Below are 13,525 nucleotides of genomic sequence, written 5' to 3' on the forward strand. Positions count from 1 at the left end.
TATGCAATCCTCAAGAGTTAGGAGTGTCCATACTATCAGCCACTGGAAAATTTGGATACTGCAAAAACTTCAAGGAGCTTTTTTTTTTTTTTTTTTTTTTTTTGGCTGTACATATGCTAGAAAGGACATTCTGGAATAGGGGATAGGGGAGAGCCAGAGAAGACCTGCAATACAAGACCACATGTGAATACAGCCACTCCGAGGTGTATCAGCAAGAACTGAAATGAAGAAAGGAATCACCTGGAGAAGTAATTAAGTACACAGCACAACAGAAGGCAGAAATGGACACACACATTGTTGTGCATACATGTAGATTAGAATAGAATATTTTCATTCACCTTTCAGTTTTTTTCATACAACTGGCTTCGTCAAAGTATACAGTGGTGTCAAGTTTTATACAATAATCAATTACATGTACAGAAAATAAAAAGGGAAAAAACATATTATAATGTTTACTTTCTAGGAATTCTTCAACTGAATAGAATTCATTGCGTGTAATATGTTCTTACATGGCACTGTACAAGCTGAGTATGGCAGCTTACTGAAAAATTTTATGCTCAAGTATTTATAGTTACTATGGACTAGGTAATGTCATTATGCCAAGACATTTAAAGTGGTTTCTACAGGACTATTTGGTGATAATCCTACTAAATATTTGATTGTCATCTTCTGCCATTTGAAAACACGTATAGTTCCTGGGGTATTGCCCCAGAGCAATATTCCATATACAGATGACAAATGAAGAGAGCAAAATATGAGTGGAGCTAGAACTGTTTGCTCATACTGTTCCTTAATTTATACAATAAAAAGGACATGAGCTAGTGTGCTGCACAGATGGTTTTTGGCCTATGAACAGTCCGAATAGTTTTACTGTTTTATTTTAATTTTTGGTTATCTTTTGATTAAAAATTATTTCTTATGTTTTTGTTTGGTTTATGCACAGCTGATTGGCCTGACTCAAATAATTAGTTATTTTCATTACTCCTCTGTTGTTAGGTAGTACACTTTGTAAATTCTCAGCTGTGATTATTAATGTCACATCAGCAGCATGTAGTATGTTTTTACATGTCACCTAACTTGAAAGTGATTAATGCAGACAACAGAAAGGAAAGGTCCAAGAACAGAGCCTTGGGGTATTCCTCTTTTTATCAGGAGTATTGGTGATCTCTGCTTATACGCATAAACAAGCTGTAACCTACTGCTTAAATAAGATTTGAATAAACTGCGTGATTTATCTTCTATGCCACAATACTGTAACATATTGATGCTTATGCCTTGTGACACTGAGTCAAATGCTTTGTTAGGTCAGTATGTGTTTCAGACATAGATAGGCTTTTTTTCATCCCCTCAAACATTATTCACCCAAGCTTCAAATGCTTTTACAGTAGATATGTGAGACCTGCATCTGAATTGTTGATCATTTAAAATTTTGTTGCTTTCAAAATACGTGTATATCTTTTTATGAATACAATTTTCTATTATCCTGGGTATGATTGGTACTTTTGAAATGAGTCTGTAATTACTTAGGAGGTTTTATCACCTTTTTTATACATAGGTAATGTAACTGTGAGCTTGAAGTATTCTGGGAAAATTCCTTCATCTAGTACTATGTCAAACAGTGCGAGAAGTGGTATTTTGATTTCCTTTGCTATACACTTTGTGAAGAAACTACAGAGTGCAAAATAGTCTTCTGTTTTAAAATTGCTCAGTTTACATAGTGATTTATAAACGTCATTTAAAGTGATTGGGTTCAAATAAATTTCTCACTTGTATGTTTTGCATGAGTTAGCAGGGATTCTGCACCTAATGTAGAATTATTGAGTGGAGTGGTAGTGCTGGCACTATTCAAAAAAATATTCACTAAGTGTATCACAGTCAATAGGGATACTGTTTTCTTTATTGATACTATTAATTTCCCTTTTCATGAGTTCCAAGCTGCTTTACAATTATTTTTGGAATTTAAAATATACTCATCATTTACATTGTGCCTAGCATTTTTTATTTTGGATCTGTAGGGTTTTCTCATGTTTATGTAATTTTTCTTTTCAGTCATTTTTATGAAACTTATCTTTCACAATTCATAGCAGTATCCTAAGTTTTTTCAGGTTGTGGAGTGTACCAGTTGTTGGTATGATGCTGCTTATGTGTAATATCAGTATGATATCTTTTGGTTATAGTGGGGCACATCTTTTCTACTATGCACTTAATCTCAGTCAAGAAAATGGAAAAGCATTTGTCAAAACCTTTTGTTATTATCCATTATGAGAGCAATCTATTTTCTTTAACTGATCTGTCTCCTAGCAGTCTACATCACTTCTCATCCTCCAGTACTGAGAGCTGAATTTTTAATTTGAAGCCACAGCCCTGCGTGATCTGGAATTCCTAATTCTATGACATCATATTCAAGAGAGTCTCTGTGTACATTACTAATTACATTTATGATCATCTACAATTATAAATTTATCCTGTTTATATTTGGCTAACTGCAATATTAAAGTACCAAGTTTCTCTATAAATACAATCACATCAGAGCCTGGAGTTCAATAAAATGAGACAATTACAATTTGTGGGGTGCAATGAAGGAACCTCCCTGAAGATTGTGACAGCAAGATAAACGAGAACTGCAATCGGGCGCACCCCAGGCAACGTTAATCTATCAGTGGCTAATCCTTCAACAATCGGAACAGACTTCTGAGAAAATGAAGACCAATAAGACCCTACCCAAACGGTCTTTTCTAAGGCCACTTGTGACAATGTCGATAAACACTGAAGGAATATAGAAAGACAAAGAAGTTTTATTATCTGACCTGTGTAATGAATATCAATGTGACTTCCTCCTGATTCAAAACTCTCATCGGGGCAGTACACAGACCCACACACAAAATAGATGGAATGAAGATGATCTTGGAGAGACCACATAAACGGTACAGTAGTGCCATCTTCGCCAGGCCAGGAATTAGAGTCACTTCTGCATCACTGACTGACAGGCACGGTAGTGCCATCTTCGCCAGACCAGGAATTAGAGTCACTTCTGCATCACTGACTGACAGGCAAGACATTGAGATATTAACCATTCGAACTCAGCAGTATAACGTTACCTCTGTGTACAAACCCCCAGAATCAGGTTTTGTCTTCACTGAGCCTGGCAATTTCAGTTACCAAGACTTTAATTTTGTATTGGGCAATTTCAACTGTCAGAGCACTACATGGGGCTATAAAGAAACTGACAGCAGCAGAGTGGAACTGGAGACCTGGGCTGAGGTAGACGATCTACTGCTCATACATGACCCAAAACTGCCAAGCTCCTTTAATAGTGGCAGATGGAAGAAAGGGTACAATCTCGATAACATCTTTGTTAGCAAGAAACTCGCTGGCCAATGTGGAAAACTGATTGGGGAGCCAATTCCCCATACGCAGCATCGGCCCATCCCATACGCAGCATTGGCCCATAATTTGCACGGTCAATGCAGTTGTTAAGCCTGAACAAGTTCCTTTCAAAAGAAGGTTCAATTTTAAAAAGGCCAATTGGAAGAAAAATAGCGAGCTCATTGATGTAGAAATAACAAAAATCCCCCCACAACCTGAGATGTACGACTCTTGTCAAACTCGTTCACAAGGTGTCTAGGAAAACAATACCACGAGTATGCAGAACACAGTATATTATGGGACTGTCTGAGGACGCAAAGCCACTACTGGAGAGATACCAGAAGCTCTTCGATAACGACCCATTTGATGATGAGATACTTCTAGCAGGCGATGAACTCATGTCAGTCATAGCTGAGAACTGCAAAGCCAAATGGTGTGACCTCATGGAGAACCTGGACATGAAAGTGAACAGTAGGCGGGCTTGGAAACTGTTAAAGAACCTTAACGGTGACGCCACGAAGTCAAATGATAAATTTACTAACGTCACGGCAGACTAAGTCACCACTACACTCCTTATGAATGGCAAAACCCACGGAAGAAAGTACCAGGAGCCATTAGCACATGATCCGGCAGAGGAAAATCATCACCTCAAGGCACCATTTACAATGTCAGAACTTACTGCAGCCATTTCCAGCTTGAAGATTAACAGAGCTCTGGTATCGATGAACTTAAGAGTTGAGCAAATTAAAAGTTTTGGAAGTAATACCCTACAGTGGCTGCTAGATTTGATAAACGCATATGTAGAAAGGCTCCATATTCCAAATATGTGGAGGAAAGCCTGAGTGGTTGCACTTCTGAAACCAGGAAAGGACTCTGATGATCCAAAAAACTTCCGACTTGTGTCTCTTTTATGTCACTGTTTTAAGATCTTGGAACGCCTGACGCTAAGTCACATAGAAAGCGTCTTGGAACAACAGATCATCCCACAGCAGGCAGGTTTCCGACCAGGCAAATCGTGCTGCGGTCAAGTCCTGAAACTGACCCAACATACCGAGGATGGGTTTGAGAGGAAAGAAATCACGGGAGTGGCATTCATAGACCTTTCAGCTGGATGTGATACTGTAAACCAGCAGAGGCTTCTTAGGAAAGTATATAATGTGACACGAGATTACCATTTAACATCACTGATAAGTACTTTCCTGCATAATAGATTTTTCGTCTGTCTCCAGGGCAAGAAGAGCAGGTGGAGAAATCAGAGGAATGGCCTATCTCAGGGAAGCGTCCTCGCCCCAGCTCTGTATAATATATATACAAATGACCAAGCAGTGCGAAACATCACATGCCAATTTATGTATGCCGACAACACTGCAGTTGCAGCCCAAGGTAACAATTTTACGGATGTAGATGAGAAATTAACCAGTACCGTGGAAGCTCTCTCCCAGTATTATGAGGCAAACCACCTAAGGCCGAACTCTTCCAAGACACAGGTCTGTTTATTTCATTTAAAGAACACGGAGGCAAATTGTGAATTAAATGTAATATGGAGGTGAACGTCTCGAGCACTGTAAAACGCCCAAATACCTTGGTGTCACGTTGGACCGCACACTGACCTATAAACATCATTGTAATGCCACAACGGAAAAAGTCTCAACTAGAAACAACATCATCAGGAAACTAACCAGCAGATCCTGGGGTGCAAACCCAAAAGTCCTGAGAACTTCAGCCCTTGCGCTCAGTGTGTCAGCCGCGGAATACGCCGCTCCAGTAAGGTCTGCATCAACACATGTGAGAAAAGTTGATGTCGAGGTGAATGAAATGGCACGGATTGTTACCGGATGCGAGGCCAACCCCAGTGCACAATCATGGGGATCGCACCGCCCAACATATGACATGACATCGCTGCCGAAGCCGAAAAAACCAAGCAAGAAAAGGACATGCGTCACCCTTTATATGGACACCAGCCTGCTGACTGATGGCTTTGTTCGAGGAAGAGATTCCTGTCACGTACCCGAGCCCTGGAAGGGTCGGCTGCAGAGAATCGTGTGAAAAGGTGGGAAATCGACCTGAGAAACCCCAATAAAGATGTAAAAGAAGAACTGGTGCCTGGTGGAGACCTGTCATACACAGTCTGGAGAACCCTAAACCGCATGAGGGTAGAAGTGCCAACGTGCAAGACAAACCTGCAGCAATGGGGTTTCCTAAAAGAGAATGAGAACATAACTCTGTCTGTGTGGTTCTGTCCAGGATCCTCAACACCTGCCTATCTGTCCATATTTAGACCAGCCCTGCACAATGAATGACTTATTGGAGGCAAATGACAAGGCCATACTGGCTGCTGATTTTTGGAAGTCTGAAGTCTAGTTCCGGACACAGAAAGTAAATAAGTATTACAATTTGTGTGTGCATTAGCATACCAGCTACTTCAAATATGCCTTCAAGGCATATTCTGCTAAGGTCTATGATTGAGCAATGTAAAATTACTTTTAATGTAGATTGAGACCCAATCAAGTAGCACGCTTTTTCTGCAGTAGATAGTAACTAGCAAGTGTACATGAGGAACACACAGGTCTATTTCAGACTCACTCACCAAGTGTTCACTGATACACAAAACACTGCAGTTAATTTTATCAAGCCAGTATTGTTGATCACTGACTTTACCTCTAAGAGATTGTACATTTACACGAAGAAAGAGAACTTTGGTACAGAAAGGTATTTTGATTTCACCATGTCTTACACAATCATTTATTTTCACTGGATGATCTAAAACGCACCATTGTCTAAATGAATTAGTCTGCTGCAGTTTTCTCTTAATGTGGTTCCTACCCTTCCTTCCCTTGTAATGCAGTTTTCCCTTATAAATGAGGTATACTAACATGCACAGAAAGACTGTCTTTTAAAATGAGACTGTTGCATTCACAAATTACATGTACAATTATGTTTATCTTTTGACACACAAGTTTCTCATGTTCAGTGTGCTGAGTTTTCTCAAGTCTACTAATATCTATTACATTTCATTTTGCGAAGTGGAGTATAGTTGTGTGATTTTTAACATTGGTTTTAAGGATCTCTTTGTTAACACATGAATTAAAAATCAGGTCATGTCTATGAGGTATCATCGCAACAACAGTGTTTTCATCTTGTTCATGCCTAAAAAATTCTTCAAACCTGTTATACAATTTTTGGCTTCATTGTTTGCACCAATCACATAAACAACAAAGTCACTATCCTTCTGTACATTCTTATGTTTTGAGAGGTCTTCAATAATGTTTTTCATTTTCGTGCCGAATTTCACAATGCCGGTTGCACAAACGTTCATATTAATGGCCTGTAAAATGCTATCCAACTTTCTTTTGAGGTTGTCCGCTAGAAACAGCATGTTGCCTTCCCTAGACTGTTCTTTTTTATTGCTGCTGACTTTACTTCCATTTTATATTGACTTTCACACGGGCTGAAATGTTCACTTTAAATGTTTATGAAGTCACTGCTGCTTTCCAATAAAACACTATACCTGTTTGTGCATAAGAGATTAGTTTTATACAATGAATTCTGTCAAAAGTGAGGCATGTATTTGATCACTTTGTTAGGCATTCGAAGAGAGCAAGGAAGAGTGTTTGAATTGTTTACACACTTTTGGCTGTTACTTCCACTGGGAAGAATGCCTGAATTGTTTACACACTTATGGCTATTTTTCTTCACTAGCACACTGTAAACACTTCTGCATATTAGTATATCATATCATTTGTTGTTTTCCGTATCACTTTTGTAGCTTGTAAACTGCTTTGAATACTATTTGAAACCAATGTTTGTAACTCACAGCTTTTATTTCTATGATTAGCATTTTCTCACCTGAGAATATCAACAACTTGCTGAAGGCTTTTTAAATATTCATTTAATTCCTTAATTGCACACAGTTTTCTGTAAAGTAAATATAACCTTTAGCCATATCAATATTACTTAACACCATCTATAAAGAATTTAACAACAAATTTGTGTAACTTATGCCTTTTACTGGTAAATGAAATGCATTTTTTTCTTTTCTGTAACGGATATAATGTTGTTATTACTACATGACCGCCACTGTACGTAGGTAACACTCAAAACTGATAACTTTCAATGTGGATACATTAGAGGTGGCTACATGGTCAAGCAACTAAATGCTGATAATAAAGAAAAAATCTCATCCACCAACGATGTGCCACTGCTGTACCTATGTCCAATCATTTCCATAAACACACAAAATATACAATAACTTATTTAATGCAGCTTTCATTGGCATTATCAGCTTATGAACACATCGTGTATCCATTATTTTGATAGCTATCTTTGTCTAATGAAATTTCTCAGGTTTATTAGGCCTGATTAATTAATGGTGTGCTTAGGGTATTCCGCTAAGCTATTGGATCCTTCTCCATTAGAATGGAAATAATAGCTCAGCAGAACATTTGAAAGCACACAGTTTATCCCGTGTCTATTTTTTTCAGTTTGTTTGTAAATCTCATCTCATTTATTCATAAACTGCAGCTAACCTGTAATACATGCAGAGGAGTTTCTTATAGTGCCTTTTGCACACACATAAATACGGATGCAATCATTCTGATAATATTTCAGACAACAAGAGCACACTCCACCATCGTAACTATTAAAGACTGCAGCACGTCAAAGACAAAATTCTTGGAATGAACAAATTGCACAGCACTCGTTGCTCATTAACTGAGGTAACGACTGGAATTAATTTTGATGTAAATCTGCACCCAATTAAAATTCAATGCAGAATATTTCACAATAAAACCTTCTATTCTTCTGCACATTTTATTGTTATATAAAATCAAACCTTTCCAGTTTAAAAAAAAAAAAAATCACACACACACACACACACACACACACACACACACACACCTTCACACAAACAGGCACATCTCACTCATGCATGACCACCATCTCCGGCAGATCAGACTGGAATGCCAGTCTGAGCTGCCAGAGATCGCGGTCAGGTGTGCATGAGGTGTGCTCGCTTGTATGAAGGAATGTGTGTATTTATTTACTTTTCTGTAGAAGGCATTGTCCAAAAGCTAATGTGTAAGTGTCTTTTTGTTGTGCCTGTCTGCAACTGAATTTGTCATCTTTACAGTGAGTAGCAACCTATCTTTTCCTTATATTGTTGATATTCAAACCCGAAGTTTGATTTAGTTGAACAATACACATTGATAAAAATCTCAAATTTATATCCAGATGGCCTTTATTAAAAGTAAAGATTTTTCAAAAGAAATTGAAGAAAGGAAGGACGTAATTTGTTACCCATGTACTGCTCCCAAGTCATGATGTATGTCCCTTTTGGTGAGAAGGTGATATTGGAAACTTTTGGTCTTGGAATTTCTGCCAACACTTTCCACGTGTTTGTGCTGGCAATCTTCACACTAAAACATAAAATAAATGAAAGAATATAAATATATAGTTTTAACTTGTGTATCATCATTTGCATACAGTTTTGGAGTTCCTATTTATTTCCTCTACCGAAGTCTGCCTTTAAACTAATCCTACAAGCAAGCAAGCAAAAAATATAAATGGTACACAATAACTTATTAATGGTGTACAAACTATTTTAAAACACAATAAAAGTAAAGAAATCCAAATATGTTATAGGATCAAAATGAAATATAGTGAAGACATCCAAAACAACTTCAGAAAATCTACAAACTGTTATGTTATACAAGTGAATCATAAACAGCTGATGATTCATACTGCTTCACAGATTACAAAACCCTCAGCTCATATTATTAGTTTTTCGCTGGGAGACTGCCGCCCCCCCCCCCCCCCTTCCCACTGCAAATATCGAAAGTGATACCTTTGTCGAAAAGTGGTACTAAGCACAAAGTTGAAAATTATTAATCCTTTTTACTCCTCTCAATATTCTCTAAAGTAACTGACAAATTAATGAGACAATGAATCACCACATACTTAAGTGGCCGCAGTCTACTGAATAATAATCAGCGTGGCTTTCGAACAGATAGAAGTGCAGAAACACCAGTACTGGATTACACCTTCAAAATAGTTAGGAACTACCAATAAAATGATAGAGGTCTCGTAACCGTTGGCAATTCAAACATATAACAAATAATGGTACCCCTTAGTGTAAGGCAGAAGAAGGAACACCAGGTGCACGCAGTGTGTATACCTGGGGGCCTCTTGCAACAAGTTGAAGAGGCTATCCTAGCAGCCACTGAGGGAATAGGGTGCAGCCAACTGCAGATTGTGGTGCACTTTGGAACGAATGATGTCAGTCTTCTGGACTCTGGACTTGAATAATACCTGCATTGGCAGAAGAGGTTGAGAAACTCACAATTTACAGCATTGCCCCCATAAATACGTCTACATGATTACTCTGCTATTCACAATAAAGTGCCTGGCAGAGGCCCCTGGTTCGGAGTCGAGTGGAAGGATTGAGGGTTCTGTGCCTTCCTGGACTTGCACCATAGTGTTGAGAACTGTAGAGTCAGCTGTGCACTACATGTTAGAGGCTGCTACACAGGTAGTGGACAGTATGCGGGGTGCACAGAAAGGTTTTTTGGATTGGGCAGCCATCTATCCAGTCCAGATAACAATAGCAGTAGGAAACCCAGAAACATCAGTGTAAGATCGCAAGAAATGAAATCCACAAGTGAGGGTATTAAAATAGTAAACTGCCAAAGCATTTGCAATGAGATGCCAGAATTTGAAGTGCTCATGAGAAGCAGTGAAGCTCCCGTAATACTAGGTACAGAAAGCTAGTTAAAACATGAAGCCGACAGTAGTGAGATTTGTGGGGGAAATTTAAATATATATCAAAAGGACAGGCAAATGGGGACATGGAGATGGCATATTTGTCACAGTAGACGAGACTCAAATCCATCGAGATAAAAATTGGAGCTGCATGCGAGATTTTTTGGTTAAGATTCAGTATCAGTGGGTATATAATTATAATTGGTTTCTTCTACAGACCACCTCTTGATGTAACTGAAAAGTTTAGAGGTAACTGAAAAGTTTAGAGAAAACTTCAGTTCACTTGTACATAGGCTCCCTGTTCAAACTGTAATCACTGGTGGCAACTTTAATTATTAATCAACTGGAAGAATCGGTTTTGTTAATGGTGGCTGTAACAAGACATCCTGAGAAATATTACTAAATTCCTTCCCTGGAAACTACTTAGAACACACAGTTCAGGCTCCAATCATGATGGAAAAATATTAGGTATAATGGCAACAAATAGACCAGATCTCTATGAGGATGTCCACATTGAAACTGGTACCATTGACCATGAGGTAATTGTGGCACCAATGACTACCAAAGTACAAAGGGCAAGTAAAACAAGTTGGAAGATATATATGTTCAACACACTCAATAAAAAGCAGCAGTAGTGTCATAGCTAAATGAAGAACTTGAAACTTTTACAACAGGACAGTAGCATGTAGAGAAACTATGGACCCAGTTTTAAAAAAAGAAAATCTGACCATGCACTGGATAGGTAAGTGCACAGTAGAACAGTTCATAAAAGGGAGGGGGGGACCCTCCATGGTATACAATCACTGTAAAGAATCTTCTACAGAAATAGAGATTGTGTAATAGGTGTAAAACAAAGCATAGGACTTTATGTAGAGAAATGCTAAATGAAATGTGTTTGGCTGTCAAGTCGGCGATGCATGATGCCTTCATGACTACTATTTTCAAATGATCTTTCACAAAGCCCAAAGAGAGTCTGGTCATATGTAAAGGCTGTTAGTGGCATCCAAGTTAGTGTCCAGTCCCTAGCGAATGAGACAGGAACAGAAATTGACAGTAGCAAAGTAAAAGTTGAAATGTTTTAACTCCATTTTCAAATGTTCCTTTACAAACAAAAACCCAGGAGTATTGCCCCACCTTAATCCTCGTACCACTGAAAAGATGAGTGAAGTAAGTGTTATTGTCAGTGGTGTTGAGAAATTAATGAAATCATTAAAACTGAACAAAGCTTCAGGGACCAATGGAATCCCTGTACATTCTGTACCGAACTAGCTTAGTGCCCACTGCTTTGCTCATGTATGCTGTATGACCTGCAGAGTATTTTTGTTTTTATTTAATCGAATTTTTATGTTGTTCACAAATTGGAGCAACTTCTTAGCTTTTTACACTAATTAAGGCCATATAAGTATGGTCTTTTCTGAACATACTTCTGACCAAAAAGCAGTTCTGGCAGCTGGAGTCCAAAGTTTTTGTTAATCATGCCTTTTGCATTCTTGTGGAGAGATTTCCGTAGCAACTTTCATACCCTAACTAATATTTCTTTGTATCTAACCAAGAACTGAACTACAAATTTTCATAAATTTAGCTTTAAAATTTTTTAATGTAACAAAATATTTTCTTGAAAATTTTCGTCCCCTATTGCACTACCTTACGGGTTGAATTTCCAAAAACAGCGACATACATAATTTTTTTTATTTGTAACAGGGAGCCAAATACAAATTTGCACAGATTTAGCTTCAAATATGCTTGCAGAATGAAATATTTCCATAAAAACTTTCATCCCTATGTCACCCCCACAGCAGTTGGATTTCTAAAAAGACTGAAACACGTATTTATTTCTTACCAAGAAACCAAATACCAATTTCTGTAGGTCTAGCTTCAAAATTGCCTTGATAGTGACAGTTTTCAAAAAAATTGTTCATCCCCTATATTTCACCCCCTTAAGATGGAATTTCGGAAACTTCTTTCTTAAATGACACCTATCAGTATACGACCCATACCTCCAAATTTCAAGTTTCTATCCTTAGCAATTTGCGCTGGCCAATGATAAGTAAGTCATCCAGGACATTGCCTTTTATATACTGAGATTTGCGGCTGAGTTAGCCCCTATGCTAACTATAATCCATTGAAGATCCCTCGAACAAAAAACTGTGTCACTTAGTTGGAAGAAAGTGCAGGTCACACCAGTTTCCAAGAAACGTAGGCAAAGTGAGCCACAAAATTACTGTCCAACATTCTCAACACTGATTTATTTTAGAATGTTAGATCATGTTCTGAGTTCCAACATAATGAGAAATCTCGAACAGAATGACCTCCTTCATGCTAATCAAAATGTACTCTGAAAACATTCATCAGGTGAAACCCAACTCGCACATTTGACAGGACATACTGAAATATTTGGACCAAGGCAGTAAAGTAGATGTTATACTTCTTGATTTTTCAAAAGTATTTGACTCCGTACCATATCTATACTTATTATCAAACTTTGTGACTGGAGAGAGGACTTTTTGGTAGGACGACACAGCAAGTCATCTCGGACGGAAAGTTGTCAACAGATTATATAAGTCTTCTTTATACTTTTGTCAAAATTAGCTGCAAAATGTCCCCCCCCCCCCCCCCTCCCCCAAAAGGGTCAGAGACAACTGAGATCATAAGCCCCCTTACAACACTAATATGAAAAAGAAGTTAAAAGCAACTAAATGTTAAGCCTAATTGATGGGACCAAAGACAGCTAAGAACAAGGGGTTCCTCTTGGAGAAAGGTCCACAAAATATGCTGTACACACAGCAGAGGTCCCTAACTAAAGATTACATGTCTTTCTCCATTTTGCTGCGACAGACAAAAAGTAAAACGCGGTCGACAGCCCACATCTACATCTATATGTAAGTGATTACTCTGCTTTTCACAATAAAGTGCCTCGCAGAGGGTTCACTGAACCACCTTCAAGCTGTCTCTCTACCATTCCACTCTGAAATGGCACACGGGAAAAACGAGCACTTAAATTTTTCTGTGTGAGCCCTGATTCCTCTTACTTTATCACAATGATCATTTCCCCCTATGTTGGTGGGTGGCAACAATGTTTTCGCAATCGGAGGAGAAAACTGGTGACTGAAATTTCATAAGAAGATCTCGTCGCAATGAAAAACAACTTTGTTTTAATTATCGCCACTCCAATTCATGTATCATGCCTGTGGCACTATCTCCCCTATTTTGGGATAGTACAAAACGAGCTACCCTTCTTTGAACTTTTTCGATATCATCTGTCAGTCATGGTTCATGGTGTGGGTTCCTGGTATCATGTCCTAGTTCATGAACCACGGGCAACGTATGAGTGGCCAAGTAAGTGGTCCTGACAGTCGGGATACCAGTTACTTTGGAATAAGGCTGGGCATCTCGGACATATTCT

General features: G+C 38.4%; 1 protein-coding gene across 1 annotated transcript in view; it reads right to left on the reverse strand.

Moving 5' to 3' along the window:
* LOC124619407 (eukaryotic translation initiation factor 2A) overlaps nt 1–13,525 on the reverse strand; it is a 167,145-nt gene that overhangs the window by 123,171 nt on the left and 30,449 nt on the right. Inside the window, exon 3 of the mRNA XM_047145765.1 lies at nt 8,662–8,780. Coding sequence (XP_047001721.1) covers nt 8,662–8,780 — 119 coding nt within the window. The remainder of the gene's footprint in view (nt 1–8,661; nt 8,781–13,525) is intronic.

This window comes from Schistocerca americana, chromosome 6 (assembly GCF_021461395.2).
Source record: "Schistocerca americana isolate TAMUIC-IGC-003095 chromosome 6, iqSchAmer2.1, whole genome shotgun sequence".
In the NCBI taxonomy this organism is placed as follows: Eukaryota; Metazoa; Arthropoda; class Insecta; order Orthoptera; family Acrididae; genus Schistocerca; species Schistocerca americana.